Here is a 26,511-nt window from a genome sequence, read left to right on the forward strand (position 1 = left end):
CAGGATACAATACTGGCCATTTTTATACTGTGTTCCTGATATCAGGGATTTTTTTTTTTTTCAGTATATGGCTCAGAAAAATATTTAGTATTAGGAAATCAGGAGCTAATATCTTAAAAAATACTTGGAATTCTTAGTACTAAACTATTCTTAAAGCTTCTAGCCAAAAACAAAGGGAAAAAAAAAAATCCCAAAGTCTCATTCAAATGAAAAGGTTAGTTTACAGAGCTTGGGTAAACTGAAATTAAATCCTACACTTAAGGGTTGGCATACCTTCACATGGAAACCAATAACCTGACCTAAGGTTATATAAGAATGCTCTATTTTTATTTTTCCACAGAGCTAAAGGAAATGCTTTACTGTTTCAATGTAACAGGTAACCTACCTGATAGTCATAATTACTGTTGCCTATTTATTTTGGTGGAATAAATATTTTGCTGGAAGCTGTACAGCAAGAAATCTAAAACCTGCAAAATGGCAATTTGTGTGTGAAGGAAATAGAAGCTACCAGGAATATCAGTCTAATACAGTTGACTGGAAAACATTCCTTTACCATCTCAGACTGTAACAAAGGAATGACAGAAAAGATAAAACACTAGTCTTTCAAACTTAGGAATATACATGAAGTAATAACGCTTCACAAAGGAAATCAAAACTCTCTACTACATACAACTGTTAAAACCATTAAGTTCCACAATCAAAACCTTGATTCTAGCCTACACGAAGGTGTCAGAAAGGATAAAGGGCATTGTGAGAGAAAAGCTTTGGACATAAGACAAAGGCTCTTAGCTCTTTTGAAGATCTATTAATGAAGTTTGAATATTAATAGAAGACCATTGACTCTCTAGGCTTAAGTTTATTTATTGCTCTATTGAAGCGACAGCACTGGATATTCTGAGGAGTCTCTGTTGTACACTTTATGTATGAAATCCTAAATGTTTACTGAGCACTAACAGTTCGTTGTCCAAGCCCAGGCTGTTCACAGATGCAGACAGGTGCAATCCTCCGCGTTCCGTTTTCCCTTCAGTCCCTGCACCCCACACCTTTACAGGGCGACGCGAGAAGACTGCGGCTGCTGGCTCAGGTGAACACGTTGGGGAACGTAAGCAACAGGAAGGAAGGTAAAATCTGACTACACCTGGGTTCTTTCTATCCCTGCAGAGAAGATGCCACCGACTGCCAATAAACGGCGGGAAGAAGTGAACCCACTAAGAGAACAGCGGTCCGCGGGCAAGAGGACCCCGTTTCAGCGCCGCCGCACCTCGGCGCCCTGAACCCTGGACTTTACCTGGGGCTTATCCGGGTCAGACCTGAACTCAGGAACGAGGCCTCCTCGGCGCGAAGGCAGGACCCAGAGTTCTTAAAGCCCTCGCGCAGGGTTTCCCACAGCCCCTTCAAACGATAGCCAAGTGGATACCCCTCTACCACCTCCACGTTCGCCCCTGAAGCACGGAACGCCCAACACTTCCCGGGCCGCAGCTGTTCTCGCGATAACTCCTGGGCAGGCCCCCCCCCTATAAGTCCAACCAATCATGGAGAAGTTGTGGGAGGGGTTTTGCTTTTGAGCCGGGAGCGGGTCCTTGGATCTTCGAGGTCTGGCGCCGAGAATGGGCGGGGCTGAGGCGTTCTGGGGCGGGGAGAGGGCAGGGCACGGACCAGTTCTCGCGAGACTGGGGACCAGGAAGACGCCTGCAGAGCCGGCTGCTGGTGCAGCGGCTGCTGAGGCAGCGAGTGCTGCTGCATGCGGATTGCCTATCTCCGAGGCTACGCCTGGTCTCTAGGTAGGGAGACCGGACGTAGTCAGACCCGGGCTGTGTAGGTGCTCAGTGCCTGCCGAGCTTTAGGAGGGATTCAGGCTGCGGCCTGTCGGAGCCAGTCAGGGAGGCGCCCACACTCCTGACAGGATAAAATGGCGGCGATGGCGCCTGGAGGTAGTGGCAGTGGCGGCGGCGGCGTGAATCCATTCCTTAGCGATTCGGATGAGGACGACGACGAGGTAGCTGCGACCGAAGAACGGCGGGCAGGACTTCGGCTGGGTGCCGGCGGTGACCTAGATCCTGGCTCTGCTGGCTCGCTGTCGCCACAGGATCCCGTGGCCTTAGGGAGCAGTACGCGGCCAGGGCTCCCTGGGGAGGCGTCGGTGCCTGCGATGGCCCTGGGGGGCACAGGGGAGACCCCAGCCCGCTTGTCAATCGATGCAATCGCGGCTCAGCTGCTGCGCGACCAATACTTGCTGACTGCTCTGGAGCTGCACACCGAGCTGTTAGAGAGCGGCCGCGAGCTGCCTCGGCTGCGCGACTACTTCTCAAACCCGGGCAACTTCGAGAGGCAGAGTGGGACCCCGCCCGGGATGGGGCCGCCTGGGATCCCAGGAGCAACCGGCGTCGGAGGCGCTGGAGGTCGGGAGCCGAGTACGACGTCGGGCGGGGGACAGCTTAGTAAGTGGACTAGCCTGTCACAGGCCCGCAGGGTTGTGGGATTGTGAAGACTTACTGCAGGGAGAGGGGTGTTTCTAGGCTGGTGCCAGGTTGAGGATATGGACGTTTTAGGGAGCGAGAGAATGTTGGGCGACCTGAGCGGAGAGGGTTCCTTTTGTGTTGGAAGCAATGGGATCCAGCAATGACTGTTCCCTTTGACTGCCTCCAATCTTTGGTGTGGTGTCACAATCTGTAAAATATCAAGAGTTTCCAGTTAACTGGCTATTACGACACTCCAGGGAAGGCTACCTTGTAAACTGTCTAATTGTTCTAAGTGTTTTTCCTTTTTCCCCAGTCTCCTGAATCACGCCTATCAGGAAATAATGTTTCTCAAATTGCCTGCAGCAATTCTTTGGTTCAAAGTCAAAAGAGAATAGGAAATACTGTTGCTGTCTCAGTGAAGTCAGATAAATGTAAGACCTGTTATCATTGAGATAGTTATCTTTCTCAAAATTGGTTTTTCTGCTGCATAAAATTTGTTCTGTTTAATTAAAGTCAATATAATTCAATTTCAGTGCCTTCATTTCAGTGATGATTAGTGTTCAGAATTACAGGAAAACTGAGAAGCAGGACGCCTGCAGTCTGTCTCACCATCCTACCACCACGCCGGCTTTTTTTCACTGCTTTAAATAGGAATTCACTGTTTTCTTGGAGTCATTTTAGTAGCATTTAGTCCTATACCGACTTCATCACTTATTTGTAAGCATTTTTGATAGCTTGAAAACTTTACTATCAAGGATGTATATTAAGATTACCAATATCCTCCTTTTGAGAGGCATCTTCAATTTTTTACCCCCCACTGATACTGTGAGCTATTGTAGTGTGTTATATGAAGCCATCTGGAATTTTCTAGCAAATGCAGATGTGTGTGTGTGTGTGTGTGTGTATACACACATGTATTTTCTAATGTAATATTCAATTTTAAAACTGTAGCCTGTTTGCTTTTTTTTAATTTATTCTGATTTTTTATACATGATGGCAGATTGATTTTTATCTGTATACTTTTGAATGATTCCAGAGACTTAATTTCTAAACTTAGTGGAAAGGCAGAGTGCATTTTCTATCAAGGTAAACAAACACATTTCCCTTTTGGATAAGTAGTTTTCTCAGTAGATGTAACTTCCTTACTTGAAAGAATAACCCCCTTTCATGGAGAGATTTTCTTTTCCTTTTCTTTTCTTTCCTTTCCAGATTGAACCCAGGGACACTCTACACCTGAGCTATATCCTCTGACCTTTTTAAATTTTTATATTTTGAAACAGGGTTTCACCCAAATACCAAGGATAGCCTCAAACTGTGATCCTCTTGCCTCAGTAGTTGGGATCACAGGCAGGTACCAGGAAGAGATTTTCTTATTGCCAACTTTTCTTTTAAGACTATAAAATGTGACAAACAGCAGTGTAACAAAATAGTTATGTAGCTATTTTTTCTTTTAAATTTCTAAATTATCTAATGATTTTAACCTGACAAACTCTTGCTCCTTCATCAAGACCCAGCTCAGGTGTCACCTTCATAAATGCTTCATACACTCCTCAGACTTAGTTGCTTGATTCTTTAATTGTACCACTTTCATCATAGCCTTTAGCTCTTTTTTATTCAACTTGATGACTATCATAACTGAATGTAATAATTTCACTTGTGAGCTTGGAGCTTTCTTAAATCATCTTCCTCATTTTTATTTTCTCTCTCATGAGCTTATCTATCTTTTTCAGCTCTTTCAGAGTACATATCTCACTATAATCAGCATTACTTTCCTTAATATCCCCAATGCTAAGATGTCATGATTGCTTTTTTTCCAGGGTTCCCATCTTTTCCATTTTACAAAGATATTCCTCTGTGTTAGGTTGAGATGAGTTTAGTGCTGCTTCTACCTTCTAAGAGAAAATATCAACAGAATATTTCTAAAATTATTAGGTTCACTTCTACCTTCTAAGAGAAAATATCAACAGAATATTTCTAAAATTATTAGGTTCACTTGTATTAGCTGAATGAGAGTTTCCACTATTGCCTATACCATTGACATTTCTATATATGTTTATTGCATAACTGTCATTTTTTTTTTGCCTGTGACTTTCTAGTGTTTTTAAAACTATTATTTTCTATGAAAATTTAGTTCAATATTTTCCTTGTCTAGCACAGTGACACAATTTTACATTGGCTTATTATTAAACTGTGATCATTTTAAGGTTATAGGGATCTAAAAGTTTAATGCACATCAGAGCTAAGAGGCAAAACTCATACAAGAAAGAATTATAGAGTAGACTTCTATGGTAATGTTTACATTCTTAAAGAAAAATAATTGGTGATTGTGGCAATGAAATGACCCTCGTAGAGAAAGTAAAATTTAAGTTTGATCCTCAAAGAGAGTGAAATTTTGAATAAATAGTAACTATTATTTATTTTAAACTTCTTATTCTAAGAAAAGGAAAAGGAAGTGAGTGTAAAGGAAAGATAGTATTTTCTATTTTTCCTTGTATAAAACATGGGAGAGGGTTGTGGCTCAGTGGTAGAGTGCTCACCTAGCATGTTGAGGACCTGGGTTCAATCCTCAGCATAACATATAAATAAGATAAATAAAATAAAGGTATTGTATCCAACTGCCACAAATACTTAAAAAAAAAATCATCTGGGAACATGAAGCTCTCTGCTGTTACTTGGCTCATATATTGTAAGGTGGTTCCATTTGGGTAGTTAAAAAATGCAGTAAGATATTTCAAGCCATTGTGACACTATACAAGGAAGCAAAATAGGGGTATTAATCTAGGAACACAGACCTTATTACTCTCAAAAATTAAAATTGCACTATTTTCCAAACAAGAATGTTAGGGATGATCTCTAAAATGTTTGTTGATGCCTTTATTGAAAGTATTGATTAGGGCTGGGGTTGTGGCTCAGTGGTAAAGCACTTGTGAGGTGCTGGGTTTGATCCTCAGTGCCACATAAAAATAAATAAATAAAATAAAGGTATTGTGTCTGTCTACAACTAAAAATAATTTTTTAAAAAAGTCTTGATTAATACTTTAGTATTTTTAGGTTAGAACTAAATTTGATGAACTGAAAAATTGAGAAAGATCTTAATATTGTGAGACTTGATGATAAAATGTGGGTTTTGAAATTACACTGAAAACATGCTCATTGATATAATGTTTGTTATTTGACTATACTTTGAATGCAGTGCCTCTTTGATTTGAGGTGGAGAGGATTGATTTACGTTGGGGTTGATCTACTTCAGTTGTCTTACAAGTTTTCATTTCAGTAACATAAACACAACTTTTATTTATTTATTTTTTTGAGGGGGTGTCAGTGATTGAACCCAGTGGTGCTTAACCAGTAAGCCACATCCCCAGTCCTTTTTTATCTTTTATTTAAAGACAGGGTATTTGCAAAGTTGCTTAGGACCTTGTGAAGTTACTGAGGCTGGCTTTGAACTTGTGATCCACCTGCCTCAGCCTCCTGAGCCATTGGGATTACAGGCATGCGCCACTGCATTGGGCATAGTAAGACACTTTTCTGAGGTAATTTGACAATGTCTGCCACATTCACAAATATACATTCTTTAATCTTCAATTTCATTTCTTTAATTTTTATAGACATTTGCATAAACACAAATAAATCTTAATTTTTAAATTTTTACAAGTAAGGGTATTAAAGTCTGAAAACAAAATGTCCAATAGTAGGAGATGGATTAATTAAAGCATAATGATCCATATATGCCAATATAGAATGATCACTAAGATACATTTAAATTGAATAAATTAGGGTGCAGCCATTATTTATGAGATGATTTCATTTATGTATGAAAAGAGAAATTTGCATATGCCTAGCATACTCTTAAAAGGATATGGAGGAAGATTGTTCCAGCAGAGTAAGATTGCTAGTTGGAAGATGGGGATGGGAACTTTTCTTTGGAAAAGAAAAGTATGTGGTAAAATATCCTTTTATATTTTACCACATACTATGTCTTAAGTGGCAAAACTGGGATTCCAACCCAGATCACTAATTTCAAAGTCTATGCTCTTTCTGTTTTATCACAACTATTGCTGTATGTCTGCTTTAAAACACAGTTCAGCAAATTTTAGGTCATTACAGCATATCAAACAAAGTCGATTTTAGTTATCTTAGTAACTCAGAGTATGTTTTATTTACTCATCATGGTCAATCTTTTATTTAATTTATTTGTTCTGATCAGTTATACGTGACAGGAGAATGCTCTTCGATTGATTGTACACAAATGGAGCACAATTTTTCACTTCTGGTTGTATATGAACGAAGTAGGGTCATACCATTCGTGCAATCATACATGTACCTAGGGTATAATGGTCAATCTTAACACAGAAAGCAAGCCAGGTGATACAAAACCAATTATTTTAAAAAATAAAGTGACAAACCATAGTATCATACTAAGGCGGAGCTGAATCATCTGTCTGAAGCATCAATTTTCTTCTAGGCAACCATGAGATACAACATTTAACTTAATTAAAATCAGGACATTCACATTGTAAGTAATTGTAGAATATACCAGCCATGAACTGGGATCATCAACCAATCTTATACTGAAAACCAAGTATATTCATTGGTGGTTCTGAATGAAAAAGTCTAACAAGGCCAAATTGGCTTATACTTTTTTTAATCTAAAATTTGATGTTAAGATTTAAGTTTCCAGTCTAGTAATGGAGCATGGCTAAGTCTCAAGGAGGAGCAGAACACAGTTGAAATTATAAATGTAGTCTTCCAGATTTTCTCACCTATTATCTCACAAGTTCTCAGAAGTCAGAAATGATGTTCATTTGTTTTTGAAACCAGATGGTCATGTTGTGTGTAGACAGTATTGTTCAAGGTAGTATCAGATTTTTATATTGTTTCTAACCATCTCTCAGTTCTGTGCTGTGTGCTGCCTTAGTTAAGGCCTTTAGTTCAAATCTGGATCATCAGTTTTAGGATTATCCTGTGACTTTAATGTCTTCCTCCATCTTGATTTTCAAAGCTATTCTTCATGTCACTAAAGCTAAAACCTTTGAAAATTGCTTCCTCATGTCCCAAACAACTCTTTTCAGTCGCTTTTTAATTGGTAAAATATATATTGCAGAAAGAGGATTTACAAACCTGTTTAGGAAATGTGCATCCTTGTCTTTCACATATAAAATCTTTATTCTAATCACATGGTTTCTTCAGTGTCCCTGGAACATACATGATATTTTCCTGAACTGGTACTTGGAAACTTCTTGGTATATTACCTTGAAATACTTTTCTTCCTTCCTCCTTTTTCTCATAACAAGTGCATCCTGAAAAGAAGATCCTATTTATATTTATTCCTTTCCCTAAAGCTTCTTCAGTCTGTAATGATCTTGAAATCCTTTAAAGTATTTTTTTTCTCTGTTCTACTTAGGGAAATTTACTATATATAGACTTGTGAATTTATATGTGTCTCTAATTAACTCTAATGGTACTATTAACTTTTAGGTATATTTAGTTGATTTTTTTTTTTTTTTTTTTTTTAAGATATTAGTGTGAAGGGGGCTGTGGTTGTGGCTCAGTGGTAGAGTGCTCGCCTTGCACCCGTGAGGCACTGGGTTCAAACCTCAGCACCACATAAACATGAAATGAAGATTTAAAAAAAGCAAAAGAGGAAGAAGAGGAATCTGTTTAAAAAAAAAAAAAAAGATATTAGTGTGAAGCTTTTTTGGGCAAGGGATACCAGGGATTGAATTCAGGGGTACTCGCCTGCTGAGCCACATCCCCAGCCCTATTTTGTATTTTATTTAGAAACAGGACCTCACTGAGTGGTTTAGCACCTCACTGTTGCTGAGGCTGGCTTTGAACTCAAGATCCTCCTGTCTCAGCCTCTTGAGCTGCTGAGATTACAGGGTGTGCCACTGCTCCCAGCGAGTGTGAAGCTTTTATATGTCTCTTTTTTTTTTACATATAGCATAAATGCTTAATGTAGGCAATTTACAAATGATTATTTAATGTGAGTATAGAGAAGAGATCATGTTTTATTTTTCTATGCTTTACCAGTGTTTAACACTAGGCCTGGTATACAAGCTTTCAATAAATGTTGAAGTTTGGTTAAATAATTAATTTTAGATAGTTGTATTTTATAATATTGTTAGTTTGTAATGTAGTCTGTTTCCCTAACCCTACCAAAGCAAGATTGTGTCAATGATGCACTTTTCTGAGGCCATGCAGAGTATTACCTGGAATCTAAGAGATCAAAACCTGGATACTCTTACATATTGTTCAAGAAAACTAATGTTTAAAGCTTTGGTTTTGGTGTTGTAGAGCTTAAGGTTCACAGTTCTATTCTTCTACTACCTAGTTGCATGACTCTCAATAGTCTGTGCCTTTACTGTAAAATACTGATGGTAATGACTATTCTTACATGGAGTTCTTAACGCAGTTAAATAAGGTTGTCTATATAAGCACAGAGTACATAGTCAGAAAAAATGTTAATTATTTCTATTATTGTTATTGCTAGTTATCATCCTCTTAATCTAATAGCCTTTCATATTGCAGAATCATCTGTCATTATAGAAATCTTAACCTATGTGAATAGCTTGTCAATAAAGTTTCAGCTTTTAAATCTCTTCCTAAATTTAAATATTTTGACTTTGGAATTTAGCTTATAGTAGAATCCTCTTTCTTCAGAGTAAAAAATAGTGGATTGCAAGCTGAAAGATTTGAATTTTATTCCTAGCTTGATCACTGTATAGGTGATATCAATGTATTATTATTTGTGTACATGACTTAATTCCGATGGCTTACAGAGTTATTTAAAGTAAGGACCAAGTCTTACTGAGTTTTATATGTAGCAGCATGGATTAGTAAATATCAGTTGAATAAAAACAGCCTTTAGTTTCCCAAATGAGGGCATTGGACTCTCTAAAATTTTGTTTTAGCTCTCAAATATTTTGAAAATATTTGAATGGCCAATGAAAAATGAACCCCAGCATTGGAAAAGAATTGAGGATTCAAAGATATAAATGTGAGTTTTGCAACTCATAGATTATAGAAGTAAAAGGCTCCCCTCTGTCCTGCTTCCCCCAACCCCCAAGGAACAATATCTGGATTCTGGCGTATCCAGACATTAACTTTTTAATACATAGGCATTTCAAATAATTTCAAAACTGACCTTGAGTTGTAGGAAGCAGAGTACTATTGTGGTTTTACTCTGGCATTCATAAATACACTATTCACCTAAAAGAAAATATTCCCTAGTATTGAAAGCAATTTTATATTACTTCCAAAGTAGCAAATTTATAGTTAGTCATACTCTTTTAGCTTTCATATTTTAGAGTAACTTTATAGGTTTTTTTCTCTTGAACATTAATCTTTGAGTTTCATCCTTAAGTATAATATATAAAAATGCTTATACATAACCTCATATATAAATGCAATTACTTTTCAGGTAAATTTTTATTAGTAGTATCTTTTTTTTTTTTTTTTTTTGGTACCGGGGATTGAACTCAGGGGTACTCAACCACTGAACCACATCCTTAGCCCTTTTTTGTATTTAGAGACAGGGTCTCATTGATTTGCTTAATGCATTGCATTTTTGCTTAGGCTGGCTTTGAACTCATGATCCTCCTGCCTTAGTCTCCTGAGCCACTGTAGTATCTTTTTATTTGTTGAATATATGTATCTTATTATATATGTTTACGTCTGTGTTATTTATCATGACATGCTTTTTAGGCATGTTTTCAGTAAATAACCTTTGCTGAAATAATCATAATTTAAAGCTAGCCACTCTATTTTTTTCCCCCTAAAATTTAACTGTGGATCGGATACTTTCAGGACTTTTTCAGTTATAAACTGTTTATCGTAAAGAGTAAATGTATGGAGAAAATGCCAACTACAAACAAAAACGTTCAAATAGTATAGTGAGGAGTATGCATTGAAAAACTAAAATTTTACTCCAAGTAGTCAGTTATTATTAATAACCTGAGTGTGTTGAAAAAAACATTTGGGCTAGGGTTGTAGCTCAGTGGTAGAGTTCTTGTCTAGCACATGTAAAGCCCTGGGTTCAATCCTCAATACTGCATAAAAATTTTTAAAAATACAAATATTGGGTCTATCTACAACTAAAAAGATTTTAAAAGAAAAAAAGAAAAACATATACAAGCATACACAATACACTATTCGGACTGTATATACATAATCTTTAAAAAATTATATTTTGATGATGTATCTTTCCTTCACTAACCTGTATGTAGTAGTTAAACAAATGTTTATTGAATTAATCAATACTCTATTAGCAGCTGGTGAGTATTTTTGATATATTTAGTTCGTAAAGTACTGTGTAATTCCTACAAGATACCTTTTCAAGGATTTGGGGCTAATTTTTTTTAACTATAATAAAAGTGCATTCCTTCATCAATAGTAAGATATTACATGTAAATATAAACAAAGCTGTTTTGTATGTGACTTATGAAATCATACTGCATATCTTATAGTCACACTGTGTGTAATGAATTTAGTTCTCAAACTTGATAAACTTATAAACAAGTTTTACCGGTTTTCCAACTATGATGAAAGTTTCTAATCATTAATTTCTGAGTTATAAAATGAATTATCAGGAAGTTACACAAGCATCCTAGTATTAAAGAATATGTTTTGTGGTTAAAGTACTTCATATGGTAGCTTCTTGCCTTTTCCTTTTTTTTCTTCTATTATTATTATTATTGTTTTGTGTGTGAGGCAGGGAATAATGTCCCTATGATTTTTTTTTGTCATAGATGGACACAATACCTTTATTTTATTTGTTTATTTTTATGTGATGCTGAGGATAAAACCCATTGCTTCACATTTCTAGGCAAGTGCTGTACCAATGAGCTACAATCCTAGTTTTCCCAGGTTGATCTTGAATTCCTGGGCTCAAGTTATCCTCCCACCTCAATCTTCAGGTGGTATTGGGACACATAAGGCATCTGGTTGTGCCATAAAAGAGTTGTGACTGAATTAAAAGAAGCATTACCAAAGTTAAAATCACTTTTTTCCATAAATAATATTTTTCTGACAAGGTGGAATAGATTTTAATGAATTAGATTTTTTTGTAACATAATTATTATTTTAAAAGATATAAGAGCTTTTTTTATTCTTATAGATTATAAACTTGTTGACTTGAAACTAAAAAAATTTTAGAAAATATTTTTTAGTAGTCATAATAATACCAAGTTGAAAATTAAACTGCCTTTACCTTCCCCATAGATCCTACTTATTGCATAGAAGAGTTCTTTAAAACTTAAAAGAGAAATATTAACAGTATAAAGGAAGAATAATGTATCATGACCAAAGAGATTCTAATCTAAACATGTATGTATAATTAAAAATATTTGAAGATAAAAGGAGGAAGAAAAAGACTTAATAAGCTAGTAAGAGATGAGAACATTAAAAAAGTTTATCTGAAATCAGCAGCCACATCATTCTTACAATTTCATCGACATGAGGAATAATACACATACCAGAATGTTGGTTTTTAAAAGTTTATCCTATTGAGTGTACATGTATTCATATATAGGTTGGAAGCAGAATAGCTAGTGAGGAAACAAGACTTGTGACTAAAAGCAGAGTATAATACTCAAGTGGACTTAATGGTAGGGATAGTGATAGCCAGATGAACTCATATATCAGATACATTAACCAAGGATGTGACTAGAAAATTCATTCACATATCCATAAAAGGTAATGGCCAGTGTATTTTTCAAAAAAAAAAAAAAAAAAGTTCAAGTTCATTAGGAATCAGAGATGCATTATTAAACAAGATATAATTTTACATTATGTTCAATTAATGGAAGATTTAAAAATAATGCCAAGCATTGACAAATACAGTTATATACTACAGGAGGATTCAAATTGCTATGTATGCTTATGTTGGAAAGCAGTTTAGTAATATGTATCAATAGTTTTAATAGTATGGCAAAATTACACTGTACAAACTTCATTTAAAAAAAAACCAAGATAATCGTGTATGTGATTTCATTCTATTCCTACAAAAACATACATATTTAGGGCTGGGGTTGTGGCTCAAAGGAATAGCGCTCACCTAGCATGCATGAGGCACCGAGTTTGATCCTCAGCATCACATTAAAATAAAATAAAAGTATTATGTGTCTGCCTACACCTAAAAAATAAATGTTTAAAAAAATACATGTTTAGACATGGAAAAAAGGTCAAAATTGAATATTTAGAAATTCAGTGGAAAAAATTAATCTAATTCATTTCTAGTTCTAGTGGGATTGGGATGATTTATCATGTATACATATTCTTTGATATTCGTAAATATTTATAAAATGTGTTTTTTTTAATTGGACTGAAAATATAATTGTGGTATGATATAAAACATTGGAGAACAGTGTTTAAGTTGAATTTTTTTTTTTTTGGGGGGGGGGTACCAGATATTGAACCCAATGGTGCTTTACTACTTGGCTAAGTCCCCAGCCCTTTTTCATTTTGAGACAGGTTCTCACTAAGTTGCTGAGATTGGTCTTTAATTTGGATTCTCCTGCTTCGGCCTCCTGAGTCTCTAGGATTATAGGCATGTGCCACCATGTCTGGCATAAAATTGGAAATTTAACTCCTATATATATTTTGACCCAGGAACTTTGTTTTATAATATGTCAAATTAATTATTTACCAGGCAAGTGTATTTATAATGGTTTACATTTTCACCTATTTTAATGTCTATAAGTAAAACTCCTCACTAGGTTTATATTGTGAAATTTATTTTTCTTTTAGTGACAACATAGTCTTACTTTGGTTCAATATCAGTTGGGGTGGCACACAAAATTTTATTTAAGACAGTAGAAATAGTAGCTACTCTAACATTAGAACTTTATGAATCCTGATCTGTTAGCTGATTTCTCCCCTTCATTCATATTAAGTTATTTTTTCTGATACTTATAAGTTAAAAAATATACAGAAAAGTTGAATGAAGTTTATATTTATATATCCATCATCTAGGTTCTACAATTTTTACTCTATTTGCTTTATCTCTTCTCTATACATTTCTTAAACCTTCCTTTCATCTGACAATCATATTTTTTGTTTTTTTTTCATATTAAGTTGCATGTAGCAGTATATTTTCACCTTAACACTTTAGTGTATATGTCATTAATTGGAAGTCATTATTTTAAAATTTGGTCTTTTTCTTTTCAGGTAAAATTTTAAAATAGTAAAGTATGTAACTCTTAAGTGTACCATTTTATGCATTTTGACAAGTGAATGCACCATACTCCTACAAAATACTCAACATTACCATCTCCCCTGATAGTCCCTCTTCTCCTTCCTGATTAGTTCTCACACTTTCCAGCCTTTCACCATAAGAACCTTTATTATCACATTTTTTCTGCCATAAATTACTATTGCCTGTTCTAAAAAACATAACATTTATGAAATTATATTGTAGATACATCTAAGGTTTTTTTATTCAACATACAGCATTTGAGATTTCATTATGTTGTTGCATTTATCAATAGCGCTTTTTATTTATTTTTAATTTGCTGAGTAGTTCAGCCCATTTTACTGGATATAGATTCTTGGTTTATAGGATTTTTTTCCTTACTCTACTCTGAAGATATTCTTTCATTTTTTTAACTTAGTATTTTTGTTGGGTATCTTATAATTCACACATTTAGAGAATACAGTTGACTGTGTGTTAGTATGTTTACAGAATTATGTAATCATTACATTATTTTGAAAGCATATTCATAATCACCAAAACAAATCTCTCCTCATTAGCAGATACCACATTCATCCCCCAATCCCCAAGCTAAGAAAACCATTAATCTATTCCCTGTCTCTTTAGAATTGCCTGTTGTATACATTTTGTATAGATAGAAATTATACAATATGTATTTCTTTGTGACTGGCATTTTTCACTCAGACTAATGTTTTCAAGTTTCACTCATTATTATAGCATATATCATTATTTCTGTTTATTGGTGAACAACATTATATTGTACAGATGTTTACCACTTATTATTTCTCCATTTATGAATAGATAGACATTTGGATTTAGTTGTTTCTCTTTTTTTTGCCATTATGAATAATGCTCCTCTGTACAGTCATGTGCAAGATGTTGTGTGAACATACATTTTCATTTTTCTTGGATGGAGATAGAATTTCTGGGTCATATGGTCATTTTATGTTTAGCTTTTAGGAACTGCCAAACTGTTTTTCAAAGTAGCCATGCCATATTGCTTCCTCACCAGCTAGATAGAATTGTTCTAGATTCTTCACTTCCTTGCCAACACTTCTATTGTCTAATCTTTTTTATTGTTCCTGCTTTTTGTAGTACTGGGTATTGAACCCATGGCCTAGCATACTCTTGGTGAGTGATTGCTCTTCGGAGTCACATCCCCAGCCCTTGTCTTACCTTTTAAATGAGATAATTCATATACCACAAATTTACTTTCCTTGGTCTGGGAGTTGCGGTGCTGAGGATACAATCCAGGGCCAAGTCCTCATGAGTGCAAGGCAAGCGCTTTACCAATGAACTGCATGCCTACTCCTTTTTAAATTGATTTGAGATCAGGATCTCACTATGTTGTCCAACCTGACACAAGTGATCCTTCTGCCTCAGCCTCCTGAATAGCTGGGATTACAGGTATGTGCCACCACACCCAGCTAAATTCACTTTATAAAATGTATGATTTGGCGCTGAGGTAGAACGTTCGCCTAGCGTGCATGAGGCTCTGGGTTCGCTCCTCAGCACCACATAAAAGTAAAATAAAGATATTGTGTCCACCTATAACTAAAAATAAATAAATATATATATATATATTTTAAATGTATGATTTGGTAGTTTTTAAGTGTATTTACAAAATTGTGTGACTGTTACCCCTCTCTTCTCTCAAAGCATTTTCATCATCCCAAATCAAATTAGTAGTCATTACCAGTTTTCCTCTACCACTAGCTCCTGATAGCTAGTGACGTACTTTGTGTTTCTGTGAATTTACTGTTTTGAACGGTTCATCTGAATGGGCATATAATATGTGGTTTTATATGTTTGACTTCTTCTACTTCACATGTTTTCAAGGTTCACCTGTGTTGTGTGATGTGAAAGTACTTCATTCCTGTTTTACAGCAGTATAATACTCCATTTTGTGATTATACCACATTTATCCATTTTTTAGTTGATGGACATTTGGTTTATTTGTATTTTGTGATCATTGTAAATAAAATAAGACTGTTAATAAACACTTGCAAACCAGATTTTGCATGAACCTGTTTCCATTTCTCTTGGAAAAACTTCTTACCCCATTGAATTATCTTGGTGTCTTTGTCAAAAATCAATTGACCATAAATATAAGGGTTTATTTTTGGATTCTTAGATTTATTGCATTTAAACTTATGCTAGTATAATGCTGTCTTGAGTACATTGGCTTTGTACTGAGTTTAAAATAAAAAAGCATGAGTCTTTCATTCTTATACATTTTATGGATTTTTTTTTTTTTTTTTTTTTTTTTTTTTTTTTTTTTTTTTTTTTTTTTTGCCTAGGTTGGGGGAAGGAGGCTCTTTTGTTCCCATAGGAATTTTAGAATTGTTCCCAAAATTTGCAAGAAAAAGAAAGCCAGATGGAGTTTTTAGTAGGAATCATTTTGAATTTAAAGATTAATTATGGAATATTATCATCCTGACTCTGATCTTCTGGTCCATGATCTTGGGTGTGTTTCCATTTATTTAGATCATTTTTAATTTCTTTCAACAAGGTTTTGGCTTTTTGTAGGGGGGCAGGAGATGGGGAGGGAACCCAGGTGTGATTTACTAATAAGCTACACCTCAGCCCTTTTTTATTTTTTCACTTTGATACAGTTTTTCCAAATTGGCCAGGCTGGCTTCAAACTTCCAATCTTGCTTCAGCCTCTTTCATTGTACAGTTTTACACTTTTTTTGTTAAATTTATTTTTATTTTTTTTCTTTTTTGGTGTTATTGGAAATAAAAATAATTTCTAAATTTTACTTCTGAATTGTTCCTTTAGCATATAAACATCTGGAATATTTTTATTTATTGGTTCTTATGTTCTGTAACCCTGAGAAACTCATTTATTAGGTTTGTTTTTTAGTAAAATTGTTAGAATTTCCTCTATACAAAATCATGTCATCAGTGAATAGAAATAGTTTACTTCTTCCTTTCCAATCTGGATGCTTTTGTATACAAAATCAGTAGTTATTCAAATCATTGTTCCTCTATATGAATGTATTTTTTTTCTGTTTGCTTTTAGTATTTCTTCTTCAGTTTTGGTTTTGAGCAGTTTGCTTATATATATCTAAGTTTCTGCTCTCTTTACATATCCTCTTTGATGTTCTCTGATCTTGAATCTGTATCTCTCCCACCTCTTGTCTCACATGTTGCTGATTCCAATCCTGCATATATTAGACGTGTTTTATGTTGTCCCACAGGTCCCTGAGTCTGTGTTAAATTTTTCCAATCTTTTTTTCCTCTACCCTTCAGATTTAATTAATGTATCTTTGAAGTCATTGACACTTTCCTGTCTCCTTTTCATTCTGTTATTAGAACTCTGTAGTAAAATTTAATTTCAGAAATTTTTCAGGTCTAGAATTTCTATTGGTATTTTTTTATATTCTGTATTTTCTAAGATTTCCACTCCTTCCACTCATTGTTTACATATGTTCCCTTACTTAGATTTATATATATAGCTAGGTTTAAAGTTTTTTTGTCTACTGATTTCAGCATCTGGTTTATCTTGGGGTTGTCCTGGTTGATGGTGTTTTTCTCTTGACACTAGATCACATTTTATCAGTTCTTGCATGTAGAGTATTTTGGACAGTATGATGGACAATGTGTCTGGTAGGTTGTGAAGTCTAGATTCTCTTTTTTCAGAATATTGTTTGTTTTTTAGTAGGCAATTATCTTGTTTAGAATAACTCTACAAAATCTTTCTCTCTGATGGAAACTCAAATTTCTGTTCTGCTTTTTTCTGTAGCTAGACTGCTTTGCAGTGTATGTACATTATTCAGGCATTGGCCAGAGATTTGGGCAGGGAAACTTGGTTATTTTGAAGTAGTTCAATTGGTTTGAACTTTTTACCTTTTTTTGTTTCCATGGTTTTATTAACTGGAAATATTTGTTGGTATTTGAATTCCAATCCCTTATTTTGACAATTAAATAAGATACTGGTTATCTAATGCTTTTGTTTTTCTATTTATTACAGATCGAGCTGGAAGCATCAGTACTCTGGATTCTTTAGACTTTGCAAGATATTCAGATGATGGTAACAGGGAAACAGATGAGAGAGTGGCAGGTAAGATTGTGAAGACAGACTGAATTCTTGACTTTGCAGAAATAATGAAATGGCTTGAAGAATTATCTTTCTTCAACAATATGGTATGTTAATATAATATGCATAGTTATTATATAAAATTGTGCTAATAATTTATTGTTATTAAATTCTAATTTATTGTAAGTTTGGAGTACCCCAACCAGGGTGCTAAGAGTTTCTGGATATACATACCTGAATTTGGCCTGTAGCCAGCAACTTACAACCAACTAGTATTAAAACCGGTGTTAAACAGACTTAACTCAGCCACTGGGTAATACAAAGTTAGTTGAACCTTTGCCTCATTGCTTTGATTCTCCAAACCAAGGTTCATATTCGGGTATGTGTATCACTGTAATTCTATTGATTGTTCAAAACTGATTCCAGTCTCATTGGTGAGTAAAATTTTATCTTGAATTCCCTGGGTGCTCCTGAGCCATAATAACATATCTCTAGAAACTTTTGACTTTCCCCTGATTCAGAAAATAGAGGTTAATAATTGGTTCGCAGGGTCCTCCAGGACCCCACCTATATCAGTAACAAGGACAGCATCTTTCTAATCTATTTCTCAGTCAGTCTACTTACCTTCCATAGCTCACTCCTCTCCCTAGAGCCCTGCCCTCTAAGTATCACCACTATATTTGCAAGTACTTCAGAGGACCAGATGAGCCCAGTGGAATCTGCTGAGGGTCCACCATGAATTTGCCTAGCTCCTTAAGTATAAATATGTAAAAAAAAAAAAAAAAAAAAAAAAGTATAAATATGTGGTACTTTCTGGTGCCTCAAGGCTGAGGCTCCCTGCCCTTGAAGGCATTCTAGATTGTGTTGCAAGCATTGTAGTTTGTATAAGACTTTGTCACTGCAAAACATGAGAAAAGCAGGCAGGTACCGCTTGGGTATTTTGAGCTCCACCGGAATGTAGGTACTCATGAAATAGGAGGGATGCCATATGGATAGATAGAACCTGTGAAGGAAATATGAGGTCAGAAAATAACCATAATTTGGATTCCTCTCTTGCCCAGCTCTTGAATTTTTATTTGATTTACTGGAATAAGTTTGGTAAAACCTACCAAAGATGATATTACCTGAAATTGTCACTATGAATGAAAATGAGTACTAAAGAAGGCGCAAGCACCATTCTGGATACTCTAAATGTTGATTAACTCATTGAATAATAAAATTATCTTCATCGTCTCCTCCCCAGAAAACTGAGGCACTCAAAGGATTATATAAGAAGAGAGCTAGGATTCAAATTCAGATAGCCTAGCAACACGAGCCCACAATTAACTATACCACAGTCTGTCTCCTTTCATAAAAGATTAGGTTTGACCTAATTAAAAATAACATTTCAATATACAATTTTCCATTCCTTGCCCAAGAATAGATATTGAACATTTGAATAACTCAGACATTGATATAAGTTAGGGAAAAAAATATTTGTTTTTCAACAAAAGCTGAGACAAGACTTAATAGTCTAAACAATAGCATTATCAATTAATGGGGAAATCCCTAGAAGAGTTTAATGTGACTTCCCTATATCAAATTACAGTTTAGTGATAAGCATCACCTATTGGTAGTCATAACCAAACAGCAAACTGAATACGTCAGTAATATCTAAAAATTAGCAAATCAACTGGAAATTTCTTAAATAATTTTGGGATTATTTTATCCTATTGTATCATTTGTAAAGTAGCATTGTTACATGTAATTACATATTAGGTATTAGCTGTAGGTTATATATTAAATATGTGAAATTTTAGTTGATTTAGACTAAATATATCCCAACTGTTTTACTGTATATATTGTTAAATATTAGAAAAAAACTCCTACCCAGAAGTTGGCCACATAATTATGTTCTTTTCCTCAACTTAAATTTGAAAACTTACCTTTTTGATTGAGACAAATTAAAGGGGTTCATCATTATTCTCACTATGTAGGTATTTAATACCTCTTATTAAAGGAAAAAAAGCATTATAGATGAAAAAGCAAAATGTTTAGATTAAATTTATAATCACAAATTCCTTGGGATAATCTATTCACAGCAATGTAAGTAGAAAAGAAAATTAAAGTTTCTCTAACCAAATTTCACAGTTATGTACATTTTCATTCCTTGCCTAACTTTTTATCAGAACTCTGAGTAAGAAGGTTAAAAATCTCATTCAGCCAAGTGTGGTAGCACACACCTGTAATCACTTATCAAATTGTAATTTGGTATAAAACCCAGTAAATATAGTTCTGATGGTTAACAAATATATTTCATTATTGTGATAACCTAATATATGTTAAACTGCACGTATTTTGATATGATACAACACTAATTTTGTACTAGGTTGCAAGAACTACATTAAATGTTAAGAATGCACCCTTGACCTTTGAGGGTCTTTGTGTACTTGAAATAAACTAATACATAACACTTTCTGATTTATAAATGTTGCCAAATATAACTGTTTGGATATGTATTATTAAAGATAGAGATGACGATTGTTTGGTAGCTACTCAGTTTTTTTTCCCTTTTTTTAAATTTGTGCATCTCAGTTTTGCAGAATGATGGGTATCATTGTGGCATATTCCCACATAGATGAAAACCCCGTTTGATCAGTTTCATTCTCTAGTAACCACCAACCCTCTCTTTGTCCTTTCCCCCATGCCCACTCATCCAAATGCTAGACAGTGAACAAAGAAGTAGTAGATCTGGATGCCCTAGAGACTTACATAACCAACAGTGAAATTTATTAAATATGTGATAGTTTAGACCTTACATTTTTTTTCTTGGTGCACTGTTATCATTTATTTAAATAGTTATCCTAAATCATCATTATAGACCTTACATTTTTTATCTAAAAAATGTATCTCTAAGTTTGGAGAGATAAAATAACTTTTAATTATTACATTGTGCTTGTTTTAAAATAAATGCTTTCATCTTCAGTAGAAAAAGGAGAAAGAACATATATTATCCCAAGAGAATAGCTTTCAATCTTTTAATGGTCTTCTACTATAGCCTCTTATTGAATAAAATGTATTAATATGTGGGTGAGACTTCACAACAATTTCAATTAATCACAGTTACCACTTTCCAAAAGATTTTGAGTCTGCTAATCATTGGTAGTAATTTAAAAATTATGAAAAGACAATAATTCAGAAAAGATACTTGTCTTGTCATCTGTCATTGGATCAAAGGCTTACCTCACTAAGAATAAAGAAAGTTTTATTACATTTCTGTGCCAGTCTTGTGTAAAAGGAGGTTATAGATAATACAGATAATGAGCCCATGGTCCTCCCAGGCAAATATAAGGTCTTTTCCAATCTTTAAATTACCTGTCAATATTTATGAAATAGGGGCTGGGGTTGTGGCTCAGTGGTAGAGCGCTCGCCTCGCACGTGCAGGACCCTGGGTTCGATTCTCAGCACTACATAAAAATAAATAAGTGAAATAAAGGTATTGTGTCCAACTACAACTAAAAAATAAATCTTTAAATAATATATTTATGAAATAGATACTACATTTGTTTTTAGCACATTTTTATTACCATTCCCCTAAATTCACTGATTGGGTTAATACTCTAATAACCCAATCATTTCTCCTTTAAATCTTCTTGCATTGTCTCACACATGAGCTCTTGGGGGACACCTAATATCAAAACCATAACAAATATGGAAGTATACATTTTCACGTAAAAGTGATTTAAGTAGAGAAGAAATCAAACCAAAATGAGCTTAATTTAATTGATTTTTAAGTAAAAGCCTTAAGTTTTCTTAGAAGTATCAAGAGAGATCCACATTCTAAGTATCGGGATTGCCATTATTTAAATTGTTTTTTTGTAATTTGAGCATCTGCTATGTTCATCACAATGTTAGACCCTCAGTATGGAAGTACAAAAGAGATTAAGTTTCTACCCTAGAGAAATGTGTTCTGAAATATGTCTGTGTCTGTAATAAAAATGTATTCGGTGCTTTGGAAACAGCAACAAGGATCTGATTGCTTTTAGAACCACCAGTATTCCTGTTTGAGTTCATAAGATTTCATTTAGTGTTGGCAAGGACGTGGGGGAAAATGTACATTTATACATATCTGGTGGGACTGCATATTGGTGCAATCACTCTGGAAAGCAGTATGGAGATTCCTCAGAAAACTTAGAATGGAACCACCATTTGACTCAGCTATCCCACTCCTCGGTATATATCCTAAGGACTTAAAATGAGCATACTATAGTGATGTTGCCGCTTCAATGTGCATAGCAGCTCAATTCCCAATAGCTAAGCTATGGAAACAACCTAGGTACCCTTCAATAGATGGATGGATGAAGAAAATGTGGTACATATACACAATGGAATATTACTCAGCCATACAGAAGAATGAAATTAAGGCATTTGCCAGTAAATGGACAGAACTGGAGACTATCATGCTAAGTGAAATAAGCCAAGCCCCAAAAAACCAAAGGCCAGATGCTCTCTCTGTTATGTGGGTGCTGATTCACAATGGGGTGTGGGGAGTGGAGATTCACTAGATTGGACAGGGGAATGGGAAAGACAGTAGAATGAATTACATATAACTTTACAATGTTCAAAAATGAATGCACAACCAGTGTAACTTCACATCATGTACAACCACAAGAATGGGAAGTTATACTCCATGTATGTATGTCAGAATATATCCTACTGTCATGTATAACTAAAAAGAACAAATTAAAAATATATATATTTCACTTAGCTTCAGAGTCCCTGACTTTGTTCTCATATCTCTACCTGTTACTAGATAACTTCTCTAGTTTGTTGTATCTCAACTCTTCTAGGATCTAGAGAAATAAAAACTATCCTTTCTAGCCAGGTATGATGGTGCACACCTGTAATACCAGCTACTCGGTTGGCTGAAATATGAGAATTGCAAGTTTAAAGTCAACCTGGGCCATTTAGAAAGATCTTCTCAAAATAAAAATAATATAAAGGAATGGGCAAGTAGTTCAGTGGTGGGACACGCTCAGGTTCAATCCCTAATACCACCAAAAAAATAAATAAACTATGTTTTTTAATTTATGTGATTTATCACATAATAGCATCAAACATTGGAATGTCCACTCACAAATATTTGTGGAATAAGTTTATTTTCTAGGTATTATACTGTCTTAGGACCTGCTGTCAACACAGACATATGTGGCCTTTATTATGTTTACAAGTTCTACCAGGCATTCTAAAATGGCATTCAGATTTTTGCCTATAGAATATTCTGCCCCTTTCTCCTGCTAGGATCAAATTCATAGAGGAGGCATCAGTAGCGCTCTCATTCTTTTGGAAGTAGCTTGGCAGCATTCATATCCAGCTTTCTCAGGATTAGGAGGGAAAAAGCCCCCTGTTGCACATATATCATTTCCTTCCTATCAGTAATATGATTTGATTTTCTTATTTTAAAATATTATATAAATCTCATTATTTTATATCATTTAAAATAGAATAGGTCCTTCAACAAGGCTGAAAAGAAGATAGGTAGCATTTTCAAAATGGACTTATCTTCATATGTTACCATGAAATTAATAAGATAGACTCAAAAAAATACATCATTGTTGTAGGTGGTTATATTTAAACTAAAAATTATATAGTCATAAATTTTTGTGGATTTGGGTTTCTATTTTCTTTAACATTTCCTAAAATGTATTTCATGATGATGTAAGTTTCATAGAGGAAGAACAAAAATAGAAGAATAAAATCAGAGAATTTCATATATATGTTTAGAAATTCATAGTTTTTTGCAGAAATTTTCAGAACTTTTAATATGATTATAGGTTATTATAGTAATTTATATGACAAGTCATAAAGATCTTAGCTATATAACAGTTATGGGAACAGATTAATGTATATTTAGAGAGTGATTAAAGGGTTAAAAATCAATATGGTATGGACATTTAATTGATAGGATAAGTAAGCGTGAGGGATAAATATAAGTAACCTCTAGGCTTCCCGTTTGGCCAGCTGGGTAGATAGTGGTGCCATTAAGGGTGTCAGACAGCAGGAGGAAAATCAGATTCGAAAAGAAGATAATGAAATTCATTTAATTAGGATCAAATTCAAAACTTAGAAGACTCTCAGGCGGCCATGTCCAGAAGATAAGTAAGTAAGATTATATCGTAGGAAGAGAATTTAAGGATTTCTGAGTCATCAAAGGAATTGTGATAGTTAAAACCACAGAAGTATCATCTCAGTGACTAGGTAGAAATGTGAAGAGAAAGGGGCTAAGGATGACACACTGAGAAACACCAACTTTGAAATGAGTGACAGAGGAACAGAAATGTAAACAGGAAGAACAACAACAGGAAGAAGTTTTTTCTTTAAAGGTTACAGGATAAAGGATGCCTTTTGCCCACTAAGATACCTATAGAAAAGGGGATGTTTACAAATTATGGAGATTACACCATGCTTTAATTCATTTACTTATCATTCTCTAAGTCATATCTAATGGTATGTTTCTTAAATCCACAGTGGGCATGAGAATTTTCTAAACTCAGTAGAGGGTAGAGATTGTACTGTGTTAATATTTTTGTATTATTTTAAAAATAGAGGCTGCACACATTTGCACACGCCTGTGATCCCAATGGCTCAGGAAGCTGAAGCAGGAGGATCGTGAGTTCAAAAGCCAGCCTCAGCAAGTTAGCAAGGCCTAAGCAACTCATCGAGACCCTCTCTCTAAATAAAATATGAAAAAGGGCTGGAGATGTAGCTCAGTGGTTAAGTGCCCCTGGATTTAACCCCAGGACCTATTCCCCACCGCCAAAAAAAAAAAACAAAGAAATGGATTTTTATTCTAGCATATTAAGAAAATTGGAGAGAATTTTTCTTTTCATGGGACTATTGTTAGTATACTTAAATAAGTGTTAAAGATTCAGAAGTATTATTTTCAATCACCTTATATTAAGAAAAAGAAATCCAGATAATCCAACTTGGAAGAAAACAGTTGTACATTTACTATGAGATGGCAAAGTCCTGATGCGAATATTAATTTGAACTGTTCTTCAGTGGTGAGCTGGAATGAGAATGAAAAAATACTTAGACCAGTGTTACAGAAAAGGTCTTCCAAGATAATATTTTGAGTTTCATGCCAAAAAGAATTAAGTTTAGTGAGTATTTCAAGATAATATTAGTGATAAATTGATTGGGGCCACAAAGGATTATTATTTTTGTTTTGATCTTTAGCACTTCACCTTTGATGTTTTCACATAGTTGTATATCTCCTAAGTCATGAAAGAGTGACCTTTAAGTACTCACGTACCTCTAATATCCTTGTAATATCCAGCACAGGCTGAGAAATATTTCAACTATAATTTAGAGTTGCTTTCCAGACTTAATCATTAATTATTTTGACAAATTATAGTATGAATTATTAATATATACCTGAATATTTGCAGTTATTTTGAGCTGAAATCCAATGATTTAATAAAGAAGAGACATACTCATATAACATTGCCATAAAGAGCCTTTCTTGAGAAATTCTCATATAACTGCAATTTCCTGATTATATCCCTTATATAGATGTGCTATAGCCTCAAAGATATGCATTTGTGTTTTAAAATCAATATTGTATACTAAGAAACATGCAGCAGAGTGAATTCATATTGATAGTCACTGTCTTTTCAAAGTATTGGTAATTTCTGATGACATTTGGCAATCATATATGATATATATATATATCAAGAGGTGCTAAAAATATAAATTCTTGCCGTCTGACATGGGTTTTTCTGGCTTTCTGTGCCTTTATCATTCAGTGTTTTGCTCTTGGTCACCTAAACTTTCACCAATCCAATTTTGAGTTTTTCCTAGTTTGTGTTTTAACCAGCCACCCTCCCTTCCCCTCTTTTTTCCCCACATTTCTATCATTCTGGTGTAGGGCATTTCTGATCTGCAATTGTTCTGTATTATGTCTTAGTAAATTTTAAGTGATATTGAAAGCATAATGTATATACTTTTAAGGTACAAGCTAGATATTTTTAAATCAAAATCGATTACTTAGAATTTTGAAATTAAAAAAAGGTAAACCAATATTCTACATAAACCCATTCTGTAATGTGTATAGTCTCACTGTAACACATGTGCTTAGAGTTTGCAAAATTTGATTTAGAGAAAATGTTTTCACTTTGTTGCACAGAAATCTTTGCAGATCAGCATTGCTGACTACCGAAAAACATATAGTAACATACAGTGTCATCTGATTTTTAGTTTTGCTTCCATGTTGCTGCAGTTAAATTCTGTGCATCAAAATAATTGGCCATTATGTACTAGATGTGATTGAACAACATTTTAAGTTTTTATTGAACATATGCAAACTGAGTGAATCCTAATTTTTCCATATATTTTTATACCTTTATTTTCTCTGATGTTTTCTGATGTGACATCTTTTTTCTATGGTCAATCAGGAAAAAAATGCATCTTTAAGATAAAACCTTAAATTTCCTAATTTATATGCAGGGCTATTAACCACTATGGTTTTAACACACATTTGTATCAAAGATCGCTTAAATTTCTCAGAGCTTTACTTAACAGAAATGTCCTTTTTTCAAGTCTAAGTTTGCTTTTTCAACACAGTATTCATCAATTTTAAGAAAATTTTTCCTTTAAGACAATTTAATTTTATGATGAAGCATTTTAAAGAGATTATTAAAAAGCTTCCCTAGTATTCATATTTATTATAGGAGAAATCTTTGAGTTTCATTAATCTTTCATAACATGAAAAGATTTGTTTACTATTAAATTTCAAAGATTCTGTTTACTTGATACTA

At 34.4% G+C, this 26,511-nt stretch overlaps 2 protein-coding genes across 13 annotated transcripts in view; one reads left to right on the forward strand and one right to left on the reverse strand.

The window, feature by feature from the left end:
* Positions 1-1,477, reverse strand: part of Pign (phosphatidylinositol glycan anchor biosynthesis class N) — a 118,553-nt gene extending 117,076 nt beyond the window's left edge. For all 7 annotated transcript variants that reach the window (XR_006848153.2, XR_006848152.2, XR_009225289.1 and 4 more), the window contains exon 1: positions 1,289-1,477. The gene's annotated coding sequence lies outside the window, so the exon portion shown is untranslated. The remainder of the gene's footprint in view (positions 1-1,288) is intronic.
* A 193-nt stretch (positions 1,478-1,670) lies between these two features.
* The window catches only part of Relch (RAB11 binding and LisH domain, coiled-coil and HEAT repeat containing), a 99,999-nt gene continuing 75,158 nt past the window's right edge, over positions 1,671-26,511 (forward strand). For all 6 annotated transcript variants that reach the window (XR_006848150.2, XM_046428188.2, XM_046428187.2 and 3 more), the window contains exons 1-2: positions 1,671-2,438; positions 17,648-17,737. Coding sequence is in view for 5 of the 6 variants with exons in the window: in XM_046428188.2 (XP_046284144.1) it covers positions 1,910-2,438; positions 17,648-17,737 (619 nt within the window). In the remaining variant the exon portion in view is untranslated. The remainder of the gene's footprint in view (positions 2,439-17,647; positions 17,738-26,511) is intronic.

This window comes from Marmota monax, unplaced genomic scaffold (assembly GCF_021218885.2).
Source record: "Marmota monax isolate L192 unplaced genomic scaffold, Marmota_monax_Labrador192_F-V1.1 WCK01_AAM20220418_F8-fsc00201, whole genome shotgun sequence".
Classification (NCBI taxonomy): Eukaryota; Metazoa; Chordata; class Mammalia; order Rodentia; family Sciuridae; genus Marmota; species Marmota monax.